Source organism: Cherax quadricarinatus, chromosome 64 (assembly GCF_038502225.1).
Source record: "Cherax quadricarinatus isolate ZL_2023a chromosome 64, ASM3850222v1, whole genome shotgun sequence".
NCBI lineage: Eukaryota > Metazoa > Arthropoda > Malacostraca > Decapoda > Parastacidae > Cherax > Cherax quadricarinatus.
The window spans coordinates 13,316,889-13,339,651 of NC_091355.1; the positions used below are offsets into that span (position 1 = coordinate 13,316,889).

General features: G+C 38.0%; 1 protein-coding gene across 1 annotated transcript in view; it reads right to left on the minus strand.

The window, feature by feature from the left end:
* DNAlig4 (DNA ligase 4) overlaps nucleotides 1-21,612 on the minus strand; it is a 41,799-nt gene extending 20,187 nt beyond the window's left edge. Inside the window, exons 1-10 of the mRNA XM_070098693.1 lie at nucleotides 21,526-21,612; nucleotides 19,818-19,986; nucleotides 17,035-17,192; nucleotides 15,361-15,518; nucleotides 12,051-12,226; nucleotides 10,461-10,669; nucleotides 8,751-8,908; nucleotides 7,543-7,631; nucleotides 4,048-4,154; nucleotides 1,567-1,693 (exon numbers count right to left, since the gene is read on the minus strand). Coding sequence (XP_069954794.1) covers nucleotides 1,567-1,693; nucleotides 4,048-4,154; nucleotides 7,543-7,631; nucleotides 8,751-8,908; nucleotides 10,461-10,669; nucleotides 12,051-12,226; nucleotides 15,361-15,518; nucleotides 17,035-17,192; nucleotides 19,818-19,985 — 1,350 coding nt within the window. The 5' untranslated portion in view covers nucleotide 19,986; nucleotides 21,526-21,612. The remainder of the gene's footprint in view (nucleotides 1-1,566; nucleotides 1,694-4,047; nucleotides 4,155-7,542; nucleotides 7,632-8,750; nucleotides 8,909-10,460; nucleotides 10,670-12,050; nucleotides 12,227-15,360; nucleotides 15,519-17,034; nucleotides 17,193-19,817; nucleotides 19,987-21,525) is intronic.
* Between the last annotated feature and the right edge of the window lie 1,151 nt (nucleotides 21,613-22,763).

Genomic DNA, 22,763 nt, shown 5'->3' on the forward strand with positions numbered 1-22,763 from the left:
AGGGTGAGAAATACTATCGAAATACTATCGTACCACGGTCAGCTGCTGCTGTTGCTGTACCACGGTCAGCTGCTGCTGCACCACAGTCAGCTACTGCTGCTGCTGTACCACGGTCAGCTGCTGCTGCACCACAGTCAGCTGCTGCACCATGGTCAGCTGCTGCTGTAACACTGTCACCTGCTGCTGCTGCTGTACCACGGGCAACTGCTGCTGCTGCTGTAGCACCGTCAGCTGCTGCTGCTGCTGTACCACGGTCAGCTGCTGCTGTACCACCATCAGCTGCTGCTGTAGCACCGTCAGCTGCTGCTGCACCACAGTCAGCTGTTACTGTAGCACCGTCAGCTGCTGCTGCTGCTGTAGTACCATCACCTGCTGCTGCTGCTGTAGCACCGTCACCTGCTGCTGCTGCTGTACCACAGTCAGCTGCTGCTGCTGTTGCACCATGGTCAGCTGTACTACTCGAAGATGTGGAGAGACTGTTGTTGGTGTGGCTTATCGAGAATACCGAGAAACAATTAACCCCAGAGGGTTAGCCACCCAGAATAACCCAAGAAAGTCATTGTGTCATCGAGGACCGTCTAACTTATTTCCATTGGAGTCCTTAATCTTGTCCCCCAGGATGTGACCCACACCAGTCGACTAACACCCAGGTGAATAGGAAAAAATGCCTGGAACTAGTGCTCATACTGGTGAATTTAAGGCCAGCAAAGGTTGGTTTGAGAGATTTAAGAATCGTAGTGGCATACAGTGTGATAAGGCCTGTTCTGGAAGAAAATGCCAAACAGGACCTACATTACTCAGGAGGAAAAGGCACTCTCAAGACACAAACAGTGTCTCATCACTACATCTTCAATAAAGGTAAACATCATTTATTCTTTATTTAGTACACTAGTACATGCACAATATATATTGTGTGTAGGAAAATGTATATTTCATACGGTAAAAAAAAAATTTTCATACGTTCGGGTGTCTTGAACGGATTAATTTGATTTCCATTATTTCTTATGGGGAAAATTAATTCGACTTACGATAATTTCGTCTTACAATGTGCTCTCTGGAACGGATTAATATCGTAAGTCAAGGGTCCACTGTAACTGAAATATATTTTATCCAGGGTAATCCAAGAAAGTCAATGTGAATTAGTTCTATGTTTCCAGGGGTAACACACCCTGAATCAATTGTAATATCACAAGATTTTCTTGTACATTTAGTTAGAGGACAAAAGCAAGCAAAAGAAATAAGAAACAATCATTTGTACCAATTTATACTGCATATTCCAAATGGAGTAATGCTGGATGATGTATTTCCCCCCATGTTTCAAGTACTAAAACACTTTGAAACATATCTAAAATCATAAGAAACTAGATATTGAAAATTACCCCCCAAAATTTAAAAATCATCATAATTTAGCATCAATATATTGTAAAATACATGCAAATTTTATGAACATTACTCTTGCCTCTTGTGAGAGCCTACTGTATGCAAACCTACAGATTGTATTTTTCCCCTTCCCCCCCCCCAAAAAAAAAAAAAAAACTCACTGTTCTGGAGCTAAAATTTATTTACCTCAGGCTTGACTTTAATCCATCCTCCTTTGCGCGACGCTGGTCGATACACAGAATCAGGATCTTTTAACACCAGACCTTCTTCTCTGTTGTCTATAGCCTCATTCAAAAGCTTAACCACATCTTCCCTGCAAACAACATTTTTTCTTTAAATTTTAGTAAGGTAAAATATTCTGAATTGGGTATTCATTTTGGTGGCACTAGAGACACACCCTTTCAGTGTGTATTTTAGTGCAAGTACTTAAAGATGACAACCGGTAGATTATCAGCAGGGTCAAATTAGAAATGGTATAAAATACCGACACAATGGAAATGTAAACATTCAAGCAGTATAATGTGATGCTTCACTGACAACGTTTTGCCAACGTAATGGGCTTTATCAAGTCACAAACAGATCTACCTGGGTGAAAGGTGCATAAGTATTTATAGGATGGCATCAGGTGGAGAATGCTGGGTCAGGTGGAGAATGCTGCATGTGACAGTTCTGAGTAGGGTGATAGAGTCTAGAACCTTGGGAAGCTTTGAAAAGAGATTGGATAATTATATGAGTAGACCATCTGCGGTGTTCCTCCATTCTTATGTTCTTATGTGGGATAGCGACGAAGAAGTTTCTTGACAAGGGGTTCAGCTATGTTATAGAAGCCGTTGTTCTGGTTGAAGTTGTTGGATATACAGATAAGTGAGGATTCCAGGATTCTTCGGTATTGAATGTTGTCTTCTCTGGCAATAAGTCTTGCATTTCTGTAGTTGATTAAATGCTTGTGTGAATTTTGGTGTTGAACACAGGCATTCCTTGGAGCGTCAGATGTGCCTGCGTACTGTTGTTCTGAAATACGCGTTTGGAGGTCTCTGGATGCTTCACCGACATATAATTTGCTGCAGTCATTGCAAGGGATTGTGCATACCCCTGCAGAGGATTGAAGCTTGCCCTGTCTATTACTGGTAATGTCCTTGATGGTGGTGGATGTGGAAGTAGATACATACTTGGAATGAGGTACTGGAAAAGATGTTGGAAACATGTTTGGCAATGGAGTTGGTGGGGAGGACTATGTATCTCTTCTCGGCAGTGTCTTCTCTGGGTGTGTTAAAGATGTTTAATGCCCGTCATCTGCAGTCTCTAATGAAGTGACAAGGGTAGTAAAGTTTAGAAAATACTTGTTCAATAAGAGAGCATTCCTCCTCAAGGAACTCACTGCTGTAAATTCTGAGTGTGCATAGGAAAAAGCCTAGAGCATTCCTCCTCAAGGAACTCACTGCTGTAAATTCTGAGTGTGCACAGGAAAAAGCCTGTAAGTATTTTCTAAACTTCCAACATCTTTTCCAATACCTCATTCCAAGTATCTACCTCCACATCCACCACCACCACCGAGGACATTACCAGTAATAGACAAGGCAAGCTTCAATCCTCTGCAGGGGTATACACAATCCCTTGCAATGACTGCAGCAAATTATATGTCAGCGAAACATCCAGAGACCTCCAAACACGTATTTCAGAACACCAGTACGCAGGCACATCTGACGCTCCAAGGAATGCCTGTGTTCAACACCAAAATCCACACAAGCATTTAATCAACTACAGAAACACAAGACATATTGCCAGAGAAGACAACACTCAATACCGAAGAATCCTGGAATCCTCACTTATCTGTATATCCAACAACTTCAACCAGAACAATGGCTTCTATAACATAGCTGAACCCCTTGCCAAGAAACTTCTTCATCACTATCCCACATAAGAACATAAGAGTGGAGGAATGCTGCAGATGGTCTACTCATATACTTATCCAATTTCCTTTTAAAGCTACCCAAGGCTCTAGACTCTATCACCCTACTCGGAAGACTGTCATATGCAGCATTCTCCACCTGATGCCATCCTATAAATACTCCCGTACCTTTTACCCACGTAGATCTGTTTGTGAATTGATAAAGCCCACTGCATAGGCGAAATGTTGTCAATAAAGAATCACATTATACTGCTTAAGTGTTTATATTTAGATAGGGTCAAATTATCTACTCACAACATATTAACTGGAAGAATAAGTGGGTCTCTAGCAGGGTTAGTTATTCACTCACAACACAGGAACTGGAAGAAAAAACATGTATCTCTAGCAGGGTCAGTTGTCCGCTCACAACATAAAAGTAGTATCACTACCAGATATTGAGACAGATGAATAAAGGATACTTGTCTGACACAACAACACTATGGTATCTTGGTCAAGGTGACATATAACCTCATTGCTCTACAATGTATTGACATGTTCTTATTTGTGAGATAGGTTAAATCTGAGATACGGTAAAATATAAAGAATTCATAAGCTTTAAATTATTCAAAACAGTGATGAGGCTAATCTTAACATTACACTAAAAGTAAGTAAAACAATCACAAAATCTGAAGAAAATAGAGATTCCGTTTTCTTCAGATTTTCTTTCTAGTAAGAGGATGTGGTGTACTAGAAACACAAAACAGCTGAATAAAACTCACTTGGATTTGACAAGAGTTGTTGTGGAGAACATAACTCTTCCTTCCAAGGGGTTGATCACAGTTCTAAGCTTGTCCAAACGTTCAGATAAAGGTAAGTTAGTCATCACCTGCAAAAATGGGAAAAGCAGAATATTTTTAGCTATACCAATAATGTAATTTCAATAAAAGATAAAAATAGAAATGCAAGTATGGAGGCATTCATGCACTCACCTTTGATAAAAATATATTTTCTGTAAGAACATTGTGTAGCCTAACACCTAACTGTAAAACCAATTACAGTAATTGGTAATTACAGGAGCTGAGCTAAGCTCATGTTTCTCCAGGCTCAGTATTTAGTTTTATAATGTTTTGAAGTTCATAAAAACTGATGTATACCTACTACCTCTTGGATCTCATCCCATCCCATCAGTTTATCACTCAGGAAAATGATTTCTTCACAGATAAACTACTTTTGACATTGCTTTTTACGGTTGCTGATAGTACTAAGAATAAATTCTCCTTTATTTTCTATAACTTTCTTAGGATCTTATACAGTATGTGGCTATCCTATTTTATTTATTTTCCTTGTCTACTATGCAAGGCATTTTCAATGCTTTTAACTATTCTCAGTAATTTATATTTTTTTCATCAAACCAGCCATATCCCACCAAGGCAGGGTGACCTAAAACAAAAAATGAAAGTTTATCTTCTTAAATTTAGTAATGTATACAGGAGAAGGGGTTACTAGCGCCTTGCTCCCAGCATTTTAGTTGCCTCTTACGACATGTGTGGGTTACTGAGGAAGAATTCTGTTCCACTTCCCCATGGAGATTAGAGGAAATAAACAAGAACAAGAACTAGCAAGAAAATAAAAGAAAACCCAGTGGGGTGTGTAAATATATATATATGCTTGCACATGTATGTGCAGTGTGACCTAAGTGTAAATAGAAGTAGCAAGATGTACCTGAAATCTTGCATGCTTATGAGACAGAAAAAAGACACCAGCAATCCTACCATCATGTAAAACAATTACAGGTTTCCGTTTCACACTCACCTGGGAAAACGGTAGTACCTCCCTGGGTGGTTGCTGTCTACCAACCTACTACCTAGGTGTTATTCATTCATTTTTTTTTTTTCAACAAGTCGGCCGTCTCCCACCGAGGCAGGGTGACCCAAAAGGAAAGAAAATCCCCAAAAAGAAAATACTTTCATCATCATTCAACACTTTCACCTCACTCACACATAATCACTGTTTTTGCAGAGGTGCCCAGAATACAACAGTTTAGAAGTATATACGTATAAAAATACACAATATATCCCTCCAAACTGCCAATATCCCAAACCCCTCCTTTAGAGTGCAGGCATTGTACTTCTCATTTCCAGGACTCAAGTCCGGTTATATAAAATAACCGGTTTCCCTGAATCCCTTCACTAAATATTACCCTGCTCACACTCCAACAGCTCATCAGGTCCCAAATACCATTCGTTTCCATTCACTCCTATCTAACACGCTCACGCACGCTTGCTAGAAGTCCAAACCCCTCACCCACAACACCTCCTTTACCCCCTCCCTCCAACCTTTTCGAGGATGACCCCTACCCCGCCTTCCTTCCCATACAGATTTATACGCTCTCCATGTCACGCTACTTTGATCCATTCTCTCTAAATGACCAAACCACCTCAACAAACCCTCTTCTGCCCTCTGACTAATACTTTTATTAACTCCACATCTTCTCCTAATTTCCACAATCCAAATTTTCTGCGTAATATTTACACCACACATTGCCCTTAGACAGGACATCTCCACTGCCTCCAACCGCCTCCTCGCTGCAGCATTTACAACCCAAGCTTCACACCCATATAAGAGTGTTGGTACTACTATACTTTCATACATTCCCTTCTTTGCCTCCACAGATAACATTTTCTGCCTCCACATATACCTCAATGCACCACTTATCTATTTATTCATATTTTTTTTTTAATTCTGGGACCCATTCTGTAGTGTCATCAGACTAATTTTTTATCTGTGTAATGGTAGCTTAATAGACCATACAGCTATAAACCAGATAAATATAGCATGCACCAACATTAAAAGTTCTAATTATATTATTATTATTATTATTATTATTATTATTATTCTTATTTTATTATTAACACATCGGCCATCTCCCACCAAGGCAGGGTGGCCCAAAAAAGGAAAACTTTTATCATCACTCACTCCATCACTGTCTTGCCAGAGGTGCGCTTACACTACAGTTATAAAACTGCAACATTAACACCCCTCCTTCAGAGTGCAGACACTGTACTTCCCATCTCCAGGACTCAAGTCCTAAAAACATACATGTAATGTTTACTGCCCCTGTAGTATTAAGTTGGGGTTAAGCTTGCCTAAAATGCTCCGCATAATCATAGTCTTTCTGAATGCATTAAAGTGTCACCCATTCCTGTATAAACACTACATCATGTAGAAATAAACTTGAATTGAATTATTATTATTAATATTATTAGAATTAATATTAATATTATTATTATTACATTAATTAAGAAATGCTAAATGCATAGGGGTCCTGTAGTGCCTAGGTAATCAGATTCCATTCAAGGAAGGGACCCTAGCTGCAAGTCCTTAAATCAAGGAAGCTACAACTCCTTAAATCAAGGAAGCTACAATTCATTAAATCCACTTAATGAATTCATTAAATCCAATAAACCGATTTTTATGAAACTCGCACAAATTATTCTCATATGAAAGGACACATAGTAAATTATAACATTGCAGGAAAATAATAAATATTTTAAATTCAGGTTAGTATTTAATATTTGTTGCATATTTTATATAAAAAAAAATCTCCTAAATGGCTATAAGGAGTTATGTAAAAATTAATAAGAAGTAGGTTTGAAATATTTTAAAGATACGTTTAATTCTTTAACGTGATTGCCTAATTTTTAGTGGTTTTATTTCTTATTAAACATACATGGAAGTTACATAGAAGTTTACAGTACTGTACATTTGGCTACAATTCTGATACAATTATAGTAAAAGGGCAATTTGATATAATTAAATGTCCAAAAGAAAGCCATTTATAATGATAATTTTTTCGAGCAAATCAATTCTAGAACTTACATACAGGTCGGCCATCACTAATCCGGCATCATTGGGACCTGTAGTGTGCTGGATTAGTGAGTTTGCCAGATTACAGAGTGGTTAGGTTAGAATACACTATCAACAGTGACTCTTTCTGCTACATCTTCCTCATTTTCATCACTGCTTTCTCCTCCACGTGTCTGCTGCTGTGGATTTACAACCATCTGCACAATTTCTGAGTCAGTATAATGATGAAATTTGAGTCAGTATAATGATTTGAGCCAGTATAATGATGAAATTTGAAATTATGCTAGCCGAAATTAGTGCCGGATAACTGATGGAACCGTTTAACTGGTTGCCAGATTAGTGATGGCCGACCTGTACTTAATAACTGCCCCAAAATATTAATAATTTCTAATAGCTAAAAAGCTTACCTGGCCATTGAGATAAATTATGTCAAAGACACAAAAGCAGACATGCCAGTCACCATCCTCTCGCAAATTTTTCACATCCATGTGTTCACCTGAAAAATAAATAAGTTTGTTTGCTTAATGACAAATAAAACATGAAAATCCAGAAATTCTTAGAAACCAAAAGTGGCACTAAATTCCTCTCTTCAATTAAATCCAATAAAATAAGGTTTCCAGCTAAAGAGAAACCATGGTGGGTTGTATTTTTGTTATTTTTATTCCCTCTCCATGGATGAGTTCCATGAACCACCAGAGGAATAGTATCCAGTAGGATTAACTTTACAACACCAGTAATGGTCATTTAAACCAATTTAAAGCAATATGGTCATTTGTCTACCTGTAATGTGTGCGAGCACACAAAACACTGCTCAAGCTCTCAGCACCATTTAGCCACCTGTTTCAGGCATAGTGAGACCTCATACAGAGAGCTTACCTCATTACTATGAATATTTACCTTGTCCTCACATTCAGTACTGTTCCTTTACACTTACAAACAGTATTAAATATTGAAAAATTAGCACAATGGAGGTTGCTAAAAGCAGTTTTTATACAGTGAGTGAGGCACAGTTTAGGGTATGTAGGAGGAAGGGGACTATTTTCCAATGTAAGGAGGTATGCATGATGTTGCCATGGTTAACATATTTATAGATGATGTTGTGAAAGAAGTGAATGATAAGGTGTTGAGAAGGGGTGTGGGATGAAAAAATGTTGGCCCTGATACAAAGTAGGAGTTGTCCCAGTTGTTCTCTTCTGATGACACAGTTCTTTTAGGGATTCTAAAAACAAATTTTAAAGGTTGAAAGACAAATTTGGGAGGGTATGTTAGAGAAAGAAATTAAAAGTGAACACAGAAAAGAGCAAGGTGATGACACATACAGGAAGTGTGTTTTAGTCTCATGGTCTTCAGGAAGTAGAATGGAGGCAGACTCTTTACATAGTTTTAAGAGCAAGTACAATAGTGTTCATAAGGTTAGGAGAGAGTGAATCCAGCCAGTGCCAAGTTGAGAGGTAGGGCCAGGAGCTGAGACTCAATGCCTGAAACCACATATAAGTGAGTACACACAGGTGAGTGCAAACATGCAGGCATGCACACATGCGAGCACACACCAAAAAAAAACTATAATTAGGTTATATATTTTTAGAAAATCCCATTTGTTACAATTATGATTTACCTTTGCTGACAATTCTGTTGTGTTTCTTACTCCAGCCCACCATCTCTCCATCCAGTATAACTTCTTTTACATGTGCAGGGAACAGTGGGTGCAGGTGTGGTGTAAACAGACCACAGTCTCTATCACCACCAAAATTACTAGTAAAATCAAAACCATTTCTGAAAAAAAAAAAAAAAAAATTAACTAACCAGCCTTCTCTCACTAAGGTAGGGTGACCCAAAAAAGAAGAAACACTTTCACCATCACTCACTCCATCACTACCTTGCCAGAGGGGTGTCAATACTATATAGTTCAAAACTGCAAATATCCCCATAAACAGAACAGTACAATATAGTACAGTGTCTGCACTCAAAAGGAGGTATGGGGGATGCTGCAGTTCAGAGGGCCATCTGAACTCTGATATCAGCATGCTTCTGGCAACAGAGTGATTCTCAACAGAGTGATTCTCTATTAACCTGTCTTCTTCTCTCTCTGTATATACTGCACCCTCCATACATCACTTCAACATTGTAAAAGCCTCTCATGTTAACAGCTTTGAAGGGACTTGAAATAGAGTTTGTCACAGCCATGCTAGCAGGAGATTCATCTGTAAAAACTTGCATTTGTGGTCACAGTGGTGCCTATGCTAACCTTCCTATGGTGTAGAAATATACCTTGTTGGATGAATCTTATTGAAGCTAGCTGGCCCAGTGGCTAACGTGACGGTCTGGAGTTTTGAGACTCTCTGACTGCGGGTTCAAACCCCACCCGTGGTATGGTTTGTTCGCAATCGCGTCATTACGATTTCATGAGTCATGTTGATGGCTTTGAAGGGACCTGAGCTAGAGTTCGTCATGGCCATGCTAGCGGGAGATTCGTCTGTAAAAACTTGCATTTGTGGTCACAGTGGTGCCTATGCTAACCTTCCTATAGTGTAGAAATATACCTAGTTAGATGAATCTTATTGAAGCTAGCTGGCCCAGTGGCTAATGCAATGGTCTGGAGTTTTGAGACTCTCCGACCGTGGGTTCAAACCCCACCCGCGGTATAGTTTTTTACACTAATATGAAAATAAAATAGTAATAGAGTTGGTAGAATTACCGACAATATGTAAAGTAAAAAGACACAAGTGCAACTAATGTGACATTTTATTATGGCAACGTTTCACTCTCCAGGAGCTTTATCAAGCCATTACAAACAATACATGGACACAGAGGGTATATAAAGGCTCAGAGTGAGGTGCAATACTAGTGAGGTACCATTTCGATGTTCACTAGTGGTAGTAGTAGTAGTAGTGACAGAAGTAATACAATATGGTAGAGCAATTAATTCGTACATGTACGAATTAATTGCTCTACCATATTGTATTACTTTTGTCACTACTACTACTACTACTACCGCTAGTGAACATCGAAATGGTACCTCACTAGTATTGCACCTCACTCTGAGCCTTTATATACCCTCTGTGTCCATGTATTGTTTGTAATGGCTTGATAAAGCTCCTGGAGAGCGAAATGTTGCCACAATAAAATGTCACATTAGTTGCACTTGTGTCCTTTTAAAATAACATAGCATTAAAAATTCACATATGTTGAGAGAGCAGACAAAACAGTAAAATAATAAAAAAAGGTCAAAGAATTTAAGTATCAAAGATTGGCAAAATAATACAATAAAAATAAAGAAAAGAGTGATTGAATTCCCAAGATTGATTATGAAAGAGAGAAATGTTACCGTGAGAAGTATTTGTAGACATTCCCCTTTTTATGGATTTGGGATCTTTCTCCATCATATTTAGTTTCGCTATAAAATGCCTTGTGAGCCATTTGAGCCTCCACTTTCTCTATTATTGCCCGTTCTGCCAGCATTGGACGGAAGGCAGATAACAGGGAAACTTCAATCTCGTGGAGCCTTACACTTGGATTCTGGAGAGTTTTGCACACCTGTCAAAAAGAAATGTAAGCATCAGGTATTAACTTACTTAACTATTTAAAGAATAAACTTTTAATTTGGAGACATATACAGTGGACCCCCGGTATTCGATATTAATCCGTTCCTGAGAGCTCATCAAATACCGATAATATCGAGAAGCGAATCAATTTTCCTCATAAAAAATAATGGAAATCAAATTAATCCGTGCAAGACATCCAAAAGTATGAAAAAAAAAATTTTACTACATAAAATATTAAGTTTAATGCAATAGAATAATTACAATAACAATAAAATAATTGACACTTACCTTTAATGAAGATCTGGTGATGACTGATGGGATGGGAGGAGGGGAGAGGTGTTAGTGTTTAGAAGGGGAATCCACTTCCATTAGGACTTGAGGTAGCAAGTCCTTTTCCGGGGTTACTTCCCTTCTTCTTTTAATGCCACTAGGACCAGCTTGAGAGTCACTGGACCTGTCGCACAACAAATCTGTCCATAGAGTTCTGTACCTCCCATTCCTTTACGATTTGTCTAAAATGGGCCACAACATTGTCATTGTAATAGTCACCAGCAAGGCTTGCAATAGCTGTGTTAGGGTGATTTTCATCCATAAAGGTTTGCACTTTAATTTTTGAAGTAGGCACAATGGAGTCCACAACTGGCATAGGCTTCTCAGGGTTAGCCCCAAACCCTTCAAAATCTTTCTTAATTTCCATACTAATTCTCACCCTTTTTACCACAGGGTTGGCACTAGAAGCTTTCTTGGGGCCCATGGTGACTTATTTTGCAGAAACAAGCACCAAACACAGTGATAATATGGATAATATGGAATGTACCGAATGTATCCTTAGATGCGTGTACACTGGCTGGCTTGTAAACACTGGCACAAACGGGGCAGTTCAGGGCACATGTGGACAGGTCTCATACGAATCGTATCGAATACCGGGTTTTCAATCGAATACCGAGGAAATTTTTTTGTGATATAATGCATCGAATACCGGATTTATCAAATATCGATGCCATCGAATACCGGGGGTCCACTGTATAGAAGAACAGATAAATAATGTAGGTACTGTACATATAATAGATAAAGGTAAAGAGGAGAGAGAAAGAAGCTGCCTCCAACTTTATTCTTGACCAGTTTACACATTTTATTGAGAAGACTTTTCATCCACTATAGAATTTTTCAATTCTCACCTGGTGGATGGAACATCTCAATAAAATGCCATAAACTACATGATGTATCTTGTTAAAATAGTTGTCAGTATATAATTTCACTAATATATATTAGCAAATGATGATCTAGCACATACAAAGGATTCACTGTACAATTAGATCTAATTCCCTAAAGGTAACAGAGAATGGTCAAAATTTACTTCTGTAACTACTTACCTTTTCAAGGCTGTTGTTCACATCATAAAAATCTTTAGCATCTGGGTGCCAGGCATTCAAGATAGCATTCTGGCCAATACCAAGTCTCATGTCCTTCAGCAGTACACGAATGAGCCACTTCTGCTCTGTGGCTGTCATGCTGCGCAGCATCACCAGAAGTGACCGCTCAACCTCTTCTGTACAATTACGTACAATTATCTATTAGTTTAAAAAATGTCACAGCAACATTTTAGTTAGTCACGCTTTTGAAAAAAAATTTTTATTGTGGTATTGTGATACTGGCTCTTTGGAATGACATGTGAACTGTCATATCTGGGTGCCTCAGCAAAGACAGTGATTATGTGTGAATGATGGTGAAAACGTTGAATGATGGTGAAAGTGTTTGTTTCTTTTTTTTGGGTGGGGGGGGGGGGGGGCTAACCCTGTCTTGGTGTGAGATGCCCAACATGTTAAAAAAAAAATTAGCTAACCCTGTCTTGGTGGGAGATGCCCAACATGTTAAAAAAAAAATTAAAGTCATTATTAGTGCCATTAATAATGATCAATGAAAAGTAAGAAACCATTTAGATAAACAGGAAAAACAGATCCATATATTTCTACATCAAAGACCCCTCTTCAGGTGTCTTCTGAAGAGGGCCTTTGACTTAAGCCAAAATGTACACATTTCTTTTAACCTGTGTTTCTGTTTTCTGTTCAGGTAGTTTCTGACACATTTAAATAACATGTTTATCTTCAGCTCTAGGTAGTAGGTTGGTAGACAGCAACCGCCCAGGGAGGTACTACCGTCCTGTCAAGTGAGTGTAAAACGAAAGCCTGTAATTGTTTTACATGATGGTAGGATTGATGGTGTCCTTTTTTCTGTGTCATAAACATGCAAGATTTCAGGTACGTCTTGCTACTTCTACTTACACTTAGGTCACACTACACATACATGTACAAATATATATATACACACACACCCCTCTGGGTTTTCAGCTATTTTCTTTCTAGTTCTTGTTCTTGTTTATTTCCTCTTATCTCCATGAGGAAGTGGAACAGAATTCTTCCTCCGTAAGCCATGCGTGTTGTAAGAGGCGACTAAAATGCCGGGAGCAAGGGGCTAGTAACCCCTTCTCCTGTATAAATTACTAAATTTAAAAAGAGAAACTTTTGTTTTTCTTTTTGGGCCACCCTGCCTCGGTGGGATACGGCCGGTTTGTTGAAAGAAGAAAGTTTACCTTCAGCATTATGACCTAGAGTGAACCACAACTACAGCCTTCGAGGTTAACCAAGGATAGCAAAGGAATGTAGCAAAGTGAAAAAAAATGTTAATCCCTCATTTAAAAAGATTCTGCTAAAAATAATGAAGACTATATATCACACTGATAACATCTACATATGACAGAAAAATTAGCAAACACTCAAAGATGAAAATGAAAATGTTTATTCCTAGTCAATACAGTATACAGTCATTATTAGGTGACAGGCTATACACATTTAATGGAAAGACCCTGGTTATGCAAGAATTTTGGAGACCCTTAAAACTAGCTTAAAACTACAGGACAATGTTTTATTGTAATAGATTATCAAAATATTGTGTTACGCAGTTAATATAACATATTAATATAACATTTGTTAAAGTTAATACTGAAATGGAGTGAAATTTTAGTCATAACATATACAGAAATGCAGTGGTGACTCAAATTAGTCCTTCTCTTCCCTTCCTTTCCTGTTCATTCCTCCCCTTCTCATTCCCTCTCTACAATTTTTTATCTCCCTCCCTCTCTTACATTCCCTTTCCTATCACTATCCTATTTACTCCCACTCTCTCTCTCTCTCTTTCCCATTAAATCCAACACAATATTCCTTACATATGCTTTTCACATTCTCTATGTTACTGAGGTAGTTTGGGCATAGAGAGGATGGAGAAAAATAGGATAATCTGGAGGGTGCATAAATCTGTAGTGGAAGGAAGGATGTGTGGGTCATCCTAGGAAGGGACAAGGTAAGAGATTTTGTGTGAGGGACATCCAGCGGGCATGTGTGAGCATGTTAGATAGGAGTGAGTGGAGGAAAGTGGTTTTTATGACTTCATATGCTGTTGGAGTGTGAGCAAGGTAACACTTATGAAGGGATTCAGGAAACCTGGTTAGCTGGATTTGAGTCCTAGAAGTAAAAACGTACAGTACAAGAACAACAAGAACTGTACAAGAACTGTAGATTTAAAATTTATGTTGTTCTGTTGGTTGGCACAGCTCTCTACATCAGGTACTTATCAGTGGTTGGTGGACAGGGTAGGATAAGAGATTGGTTGGAGTGCCAGGGGAATCAAGTGGGTTGCTAGGGAACCTTGGAGAAAGATGGGTAACCTCATTTTTTCTTCTCCCTACCCTAGTTTGGCTACCTGTACTCAACTCCTGCCCATGCAATTATCCTCACCACCCCTTATCCACACCATATGCCAAGACACTTAATTCCCTCACAATAACAATGAGGGTGGAGAGCATATGTAAATTGTGTTGTAGCAGATATGAAGGTAAACAGAGTTTAAAGCCTATTGACTACTAGGGTCATTAAACCTATCAATAATACTCAGATGACTATGTCTTCCCTTTCACTTTCTCTCCCTTCCATTCACTCTTCTATTCAAAATGGGAGAGTGAGAGTAAAAGGTAGAGCAAGATTAATGGAATGTGAGAGGGAGGAAGGTAAGGGCAGGACTTGTGCTAAGTCAAGTTTAAGAGGTCCCCAAAATTCCAAGTCAAAACAGGTACAGTACTGTAATAGTAAAGTATGGAGGGGGGGGCAAAAATTTTAGGCCCTTCATATCATTATAGCCTAAGCTGTAACTTAATTAGCTTATACAAAAGTCTGATCTTGGGTAAAAGAAAAGGCTCAAAGAAATAGGAGGGAGGGGAGAAAGAGTAAGGAACAGACAAAACTCATCTGAGTACTATACAATGTCTTCAATTTCTTTGTTAAGAAACATAAAATCAGATACAGAGTATTATGGCTCAGGGACACATCTCCAATTATAACATGGGTGTATCTGGGTATATAGCATCTGTATTCCAAACACCCGAGCAACAAAAAAATTTCAGGAATGCATTAGGGTTGAAACTGGGGGATCTACTGTACTGCAGTTTTATCACTGTGTCTCCCCATCCACATGACTCTTGCAAGCCTGTAGCCCACTTACCATCACTCACTTATGGTCTACATATACACAATGCCGTACTGTGATCTCTATCTGCCTAGGCATGTGTCAGATACTGTTTGCACTCTTCTGACTTTTGCTATTTTACAATAAAAATAAAATGCAGAAAAATACCATGTCTTTTAGCTGAATAATTCTCAGCAATGGATGTGAGATGTGTGTCGACATCACGCAGTGACATGTTTCCGCTGTCAGGACAACGACTCTTCAGCACATAGTATGCTACCTCAGCAAAATCACCAGTTTCACTTCCAGATGCTGATTTGGGCTTTCTGCATAGGAGAGAGAGAGAGAGAGAGAGAGAGAGAGAGAGAGAGAGAGAGAGAGAGAGAGAGAGAGAGAGAGAGAGAGATGAAAAGGTTTTTAGTAAACCATATTCCTTCTACTAAAACATATTTCTTCTAGTAAAACATACTTCTTCCATGCAGAAAAATATAACAAATGCCTACTTATACACTTATAACTTAAACATCTTCAGGGACCCAGGATAACATGATCAATACCTATTTTCAATGACAGTAATGTTAAATGCTCAGTGATTTCAGTTTAAGCTACACAAAATGATAGAAAGTAGCACTGTAATAAAATTATTTTGAATGTGGAAATGTGCATTTCAGCATTAGTGGCCCTGGAAAGCCTAGCTTAAATTATATCTCACACTGTCTAATACCTACAGCGCCTCTCCTAGCCCTGGTTAGGTCACTCTTGTTACTGTTATGGTGCAGAGATACCAGTGAGGAGGGGCATCTGAACAGCTTCATTTTTTCTTGGGTCTCCCACCAAGGTAGGGTGATACACAACTGAAAAGACATTCACTATCATTCATTCAACAGCTGTCTTGCCAAAGTATGAAGACATCACAATTCAAATGACACACTGAGCTGTAGCATTCCCACCCCTCCTTCAGAGTGCAGGTGCTATACTTCCCACCTCCAGAACTCAAAGCAGGCTAACCAATTTCCCCTGTATCCTTTCATAAATATTACTGTACCTTGCTCACATTCCAAGAGCATGTCAAACTAGAAAAACAAGCTCCATTCATCACTCAGAATGCCATAATTGGTGTGCAAGTAGAAACCCAGTGTTCCATACTCCCTGATAGAGAAATCAGTCTCTCAATGTTCAAAGTCACATTTTCTAATAGGAACCCAGTTGGAATCATACCACTTATACCCAAGAAAGGAGGAGGCAGCTGTTGAGTGGAGGCAGAATCCATGCAAGAATAGCCATCATACAAGAAACCGAGAAGTATAAGGAGAAGTGGTTTCATCAGACATAAAAGACTGTTCGAAATGGTTTGAAAGTGAACTGTATTCACTCACTCCCTTCCCTACCCTTCCCCCCTCCCCTCCTCTTCCCTCTCCCCTCTCCCACTCCCTCTACCTCTTCCTCTCCCTCCCTCTGTCTGTCTGTCTCTCTGTCTCTCTCTCTCTCTCTCTCTCTCTCTCTCTCTCTCACACACACACACACACACAGTTAATATGCACACATTATAGAAATATTGCCGTGTTGCATATGCAACTAAAAAGGAATATTTAAGGTAAAATATTGGGTAAATATTCTTGGGGTAAAATGAACTGAGATTATATATAGAATATTAAGGCTGGGGAATACAATAAACCATTTCACAAAGTTTTCTCTGTTGTCAAATGAAAGGAATGAAAAAAAAGTATTTATTGGAGCTAAATATGGGCAACAATAATGCCATATTTGAAAATGCTGGCAAATCTGTCCTCAATATCAAACAAACTTTGTTAAAAATACTGTACACGGAATACTTATCAGTACCGAAAATGTAATAACTTCTGGGCATCATTGCCCTCCTTCTTCAGACCAAGAATACGGATATAAAGCTCAGCTAACTTGCGTTCTTTGACACCATAAGCGCCTCTTGATCGGTCTAGTGCTGGAAGTAGAATCCGCAACACAGGAAAGAAGCTATCTGGCTGTTGGAACAAAAAAAATCAATGGAAAACTTTTGTACACATTTCTTTTTTTAGACACAACAAACGAAATAAAAACATAATAATAAAATACAGAAATAAAAACTTTAGTACAATACTGTAGAATCATGACTTACAAATATCCAAGTTAGGAACATCCACACTTATGAATGGAGAAGTTTGGAATCAATTCATTTCTTATAAATGCCTATCTGCAGCTATGAACAGTATGTTCAAACAGAAAGTATCTTGAGCATAAGGTAGAGGATCGTACTTAGAATGATATAAGAATATCCACACTTAAAAGCAGGGCAATTTAGGTCACTTTACATTTCAACCAGCAAAATTGACTGGCACAGAGAATTTAACAATGATCAAGACATTACAGTAAATCATGTGGCCGTATATTCCTAAAAAAAAAAAAATCTAAGCTTCTACCCTAAAGAAAAATTCAGTACAGCTTCAGGATGTGTAAGTTTGACTTAGCTAATCAGAGCACTAACACATTTAAAAATAAAATTGGTAAGCTGGTACTTGCACAATCCAATAACAATTTGAACCTTCTTCTAAATAATAAGTCACTACGATTGTAACCAGATATATACTTGTAAATAGTTCATTACCACTGTAACTTCTTCGGCTATCAAAACTTTTCTGCCTAGTCCCTGGACCCAATATATACCTCTGTGATCTTTTGACTACCACCCACAGGATGAGTATGAGACACATAATAAAGATTAAACTAACTCCTAAGAAGCTTTCTGAAGTGGTCACACAAAAACCAAAATCATTTTATGAAATACATATAAAAATAACAAAAGAGGATCTGCATAGCCCAATAAGAATCAAACTGTTCTCTAAGTATAGTTCACCAGGGTTGAACGTTTGAAGCCAATCACAAGAACTATTCTTAAGTTATGGAAAAAAACCTTGAAGGAAGAAAACATATCAAACAACAACTGTAGGTACAGTATTCCTTTTTGGAGGGGTACATGATAAACTACTGTACTACATAAAGTTTACAAGATACAGTAAACCCTAGATATAATGGAACTTGATATAATGAGCTTTTGAAATAATGGACAAAATCCAATGGGTAAATTGTACTTTTAGCTCTTATTTTCAATATTTACTAAAATACAACTGTTCAGTATATTTATTTGTTCAATATATTTATAGATGGAGTTGTAAGAGAAGTGGGAGTTGTTACAGTTGCTCTTTGCTGATGACACTGCTTTTGGGAGATTCTGAAGAGAAGTTCCAGAGGTTGGTTGATGAGTTAGGTAGGGTATGTAAAAGAAAGAAATTAAAAGTGAATATAGGAAAGAGTAAGGTGATGAGGATAACAAAAAAATTATGTAACGGAAGATTGGATATCAGATTGGAGGGAGAGAGTATGGAGGAGGTGAATGTGTTCAGATATTTGGCAGTAGACATGTCAGCAGATGGGTCTATGAAGGATGTGGTGAATCATAGAACTGACGAGGGGAAAAAGGTGAGTGGTGAACTGAGGAGTCTGTGGAGACAAAGAACTTAATCCATGAAAGCAAAGAGGGGAATGTATGAGAGTATACAGTGGACCCCCGCATAACGATTACCTCCGAATGCGACCAATTATGTAAGTGTATTTATGTAAGTGCGTTTGTACGTGTATGTTTGGGGGTCTGAAATGGACTAATCTACTTCACAATATTTCTTATGGGAACAAATTCGGTCAGTACTGGCACCTGAACATACTTCTGGAGTGAAAAAATATCATTAACCGGGGGTCCACTGTAGTTATACCAATGCTCCTGTTTGGGTGTGAGGCATGGGTTGTGAATGTTGCAACAAGGAGAAGGCTGGAGGCAGTGGAGATGTCATGTCTGAGAGCAATGTGTGGTGTGAATATAGTGCAAAGAATCTGTAGTTTGGAGATTAGGAGGTGTGGGATTACCAAAACTATTATCCAGAGGGCTGAGGAGGGGTTATTGAGAAGGTTTGAACATGTAGAGAGGATGAAACGAAATAGAATGATTTCAAAAGTATATAAATCTGTAGTGGAGGGAAGGCGGGGTAGGGGTCAGCCTGGGAAAGGATGGAGGGAGGGGGTAAAGGAGGTTTTGTGTGTGAAGGGCTTGGACTTCCAGCGAGCGTGCATGAGCGTGTTAGATAGGAGTGAATGGAGACAAGTAGTTTTAAGGACTTGACGTGCTGTTGGAGTGTAAGCAAGGTAACATTATGAAGGGATTCAGGGAAACCAGCAGGCCGGACTTGATTCCTGGAGATGGGGAAGTACAGTGCCAGCACTCTGAAGGAGGGGTGTTAATGTTGCAGTCTTATAACTGTAGTGTAAACATGCCTCTGGTAAGACAGTGATGGATTGAATGATGATGGTTTTTCTCTTTCATGCCACCCTGCCTTGGTGGGAAATGGCCAATGTGTTAATAAAAAAAATAAAATACAACTGTAAATTGTGTATGCAGTACAATACAGTATTATATACAGCAGAGTACTTAAGTGATTCTTTTTTGCTATTTTTAAGCATCATTCCAATGAAACAGATACTGTACTTGAACAATCCCTATTAGTCCATTATACTGAGGGTTTACTGTATAAATATAACTCCACAGCATAACAAAAACATACTGCATTTGGGTCTTGTTGTAACTTCTTCTGAAGACACTCCCGGAAATTTTTAATAAATTTTTGCAGCATTTCTCGTTTGGAGGCTCGCACAGCTGACTGGACCTTGTCAAGCATGCGGCAAACTTGTGCCCATGGTATGATGGAGTCCACAGAACAGCCTCCAGACATTCTGCTCAAATAAATATAGCTACAAAATTTATGTGCAACAAAGAGCAGCTAGAATAACACAATGAAAGTACACACGCATGCATACACACACATATATAAAAGAAAAAATTAATACCTGTTTAAAAACATTCTTTTAATATATGTATGTATATACTATATCATAGCAGGGGCAGCACAGAATTTCTGTCCTGGAGGTTAGGAGACTTGCTTTGAAGCAGCATTATTAGAAACATTGGGTGTGTTTCCTTACACTGGTTGTCTATGTTCACCCATCAGTAGAATGGGAACCTGGGTGTTAGTCGACTGGTGTGGGTCGCATCCTGGGACAAAACTGACCTAATTTTCCCGAAATGCTCTGCATAACAAGCGGCTTTCTATATAGTCATATTTCATTGATGTCAGCTAGGCCTGTATACCTTGTAAATGTACTTGTAGTAAATAAAGACATTAATATTATTATTATTACAAGATTTGACATAGTATTATTTTTTGTGTTGATTCTTCTTTTCAGAATGCATCATGATGATGATGATGATGATGATGATGATGATGATGATGATGATGATGATGATGATGATGATGATGATGATGATGATGATGATGATGATGATGATGATGATGATGATGATGATGATGATGATGATGATGATGATGATGATGATGATGATGATGATGATGATGATGATGATGATGATGATGATGATGATGATGATGATGATGATGATGATGATGATGATGATGATGATGATGATGAAGATGATGATGATGAAGAAGAAGAAGAAGAAGAAGAAGAAGAAGAAGAAGAAGAAGAAGAAGAAGAAGAAGAAGAAGAAGAAGAAGAAGAAGAAGAAGAATGCAGCACTAAAATCATAGGGGCCATAGAGTAGCTAGGGTCAAGGACACTAAATGAAATAAGTAACTGACTTTTTTGGGGTTAACCTAGGTAGCCTATATATATATGTTCCTATATATGACAATTTACGTAACAGTACTGATGTGAACCTGAATAAACTTAATCAAATTGTACAATCAGATTTCACTCTAGTCTTTGGATCAAGAACCCATCACCAACTTGTCTCCCTGAAGATATTATTACCAATAATCTCTTCAGGGAGACAAGTTTATTTAGGTACAGATACACATAAGTACGATTAGCATACATAGTACATGTGTAAATTACCTAGGAAAAAGTAAAAGTGACATTTCCATTGGGGTCCTTTTGCTATCTTTCTGCTGTATATTATTATTATTATTATTATTATTATTATTATTATTATTATTATTATTATTATTATTATTATTATTATATTATTATATTATATTATTATATTACTATTATTCTTATTCTTATTATTATTATTATTATTATTATTATTATAATCAGAAAGAAGCGCTAAACCACAAGGGTCATACAGTTCTGCAGTATACAAGTATCTTATGCAAAAAAAAATACAATTGTAACATATAACTAGGATCCCAAAGGAAGTAAATCACATTGTTTGAATTGGATGGATTATAAGTTAAATCCTGCATGATTTACTGTATAAAATTATTGTAAAAATGTTGAAGCACTTTTTGTGTTGTTGTTATTGTTGTCAGGGACTTTGAGGGCCACCAAAACCTAAACTTTATTGAGCCTTCCCGAGAACCCAGGAAAAATTAATAAATTGTATTCGATTATTTCAGCATGGTACAGTTTATTTAGGCACGGAAGTACAATTATCATACATAGTGTAAATTATCTAGTATAATCAAAAACAAGTTAGATGAAGTTACTTATTTCCTTCCTCTCAAACTCCTACTTGCTAACTACAACAGAACACACAACCATCTCTCCATCTCTCGGTTTAGCGCTTCTTTTTTATTAGTATTATAATAATAATAACTCTCCATCTCCCCCTGTGCTAAAATACAATGCACGTAAAGGGCCCAAAGGAATTCATAACCAGAACACACTAAAAGACCCCTGCCTGTAAATCAATTTAATGCCCTACTGAGAAATCTCATCACTCAAAATTAATCAGAAAAGCTGTACTTAATACCTACCATTTACTCAAAAGCAACACAAAAAGTACCAATGATGTCTCAATTTCAGTACTGAATATTTTGCTGAAGATTGCTTAATCATGTACTCATTACTTCAAAAAACTGGATGTTCAAATTTCATTGTTCGGAATACTAAATTGTAGTACTTCATATAGTAAATTGTTTAATTTGTTCAACTGTAAAACTGTAATCTTCAAAATTATAATGTTCAAATTTCATCGTTTTAAATACTCAATTGTACTTCATATAGTAAATTGTTTAAATTGTTCTATTGTAATACTAATTTTTTATAAAATATTTCAAGACTGTAATTATTCACTACTAAACTTCTCTAACAGACCTATTAAGCCATATAGCATTACCGATTAATAGCCAAGTCTCTGTACTCACTGTTATTCACCTAATGACCTAATGGCCTGGTGGCTAAAGCTCCCGCTTCACACACGGAGGGCCCGGGTTCGATTCCCGGCGGGTGGAAACATTCGACACGTTTCCTTACACCTGTTGTCCTGTTCACCTAGCAGCAAATAGGTACCTGGGTGTTAGTCGACTGGTGTGGGTCGCATCCTAGGGGACAAGATTAAGGACCCCAATGGAAATAAGTTAGACAGTCCTCGATGACGCACTGACTTTCTTGGGTTATCCTAGGTGGCTAACCCTCCGGGGTTAAAAATCCGAACGAAATCTTATCTTATCTTATAGCCTAATTAATCTTAAGTTAATTTTAAGTTT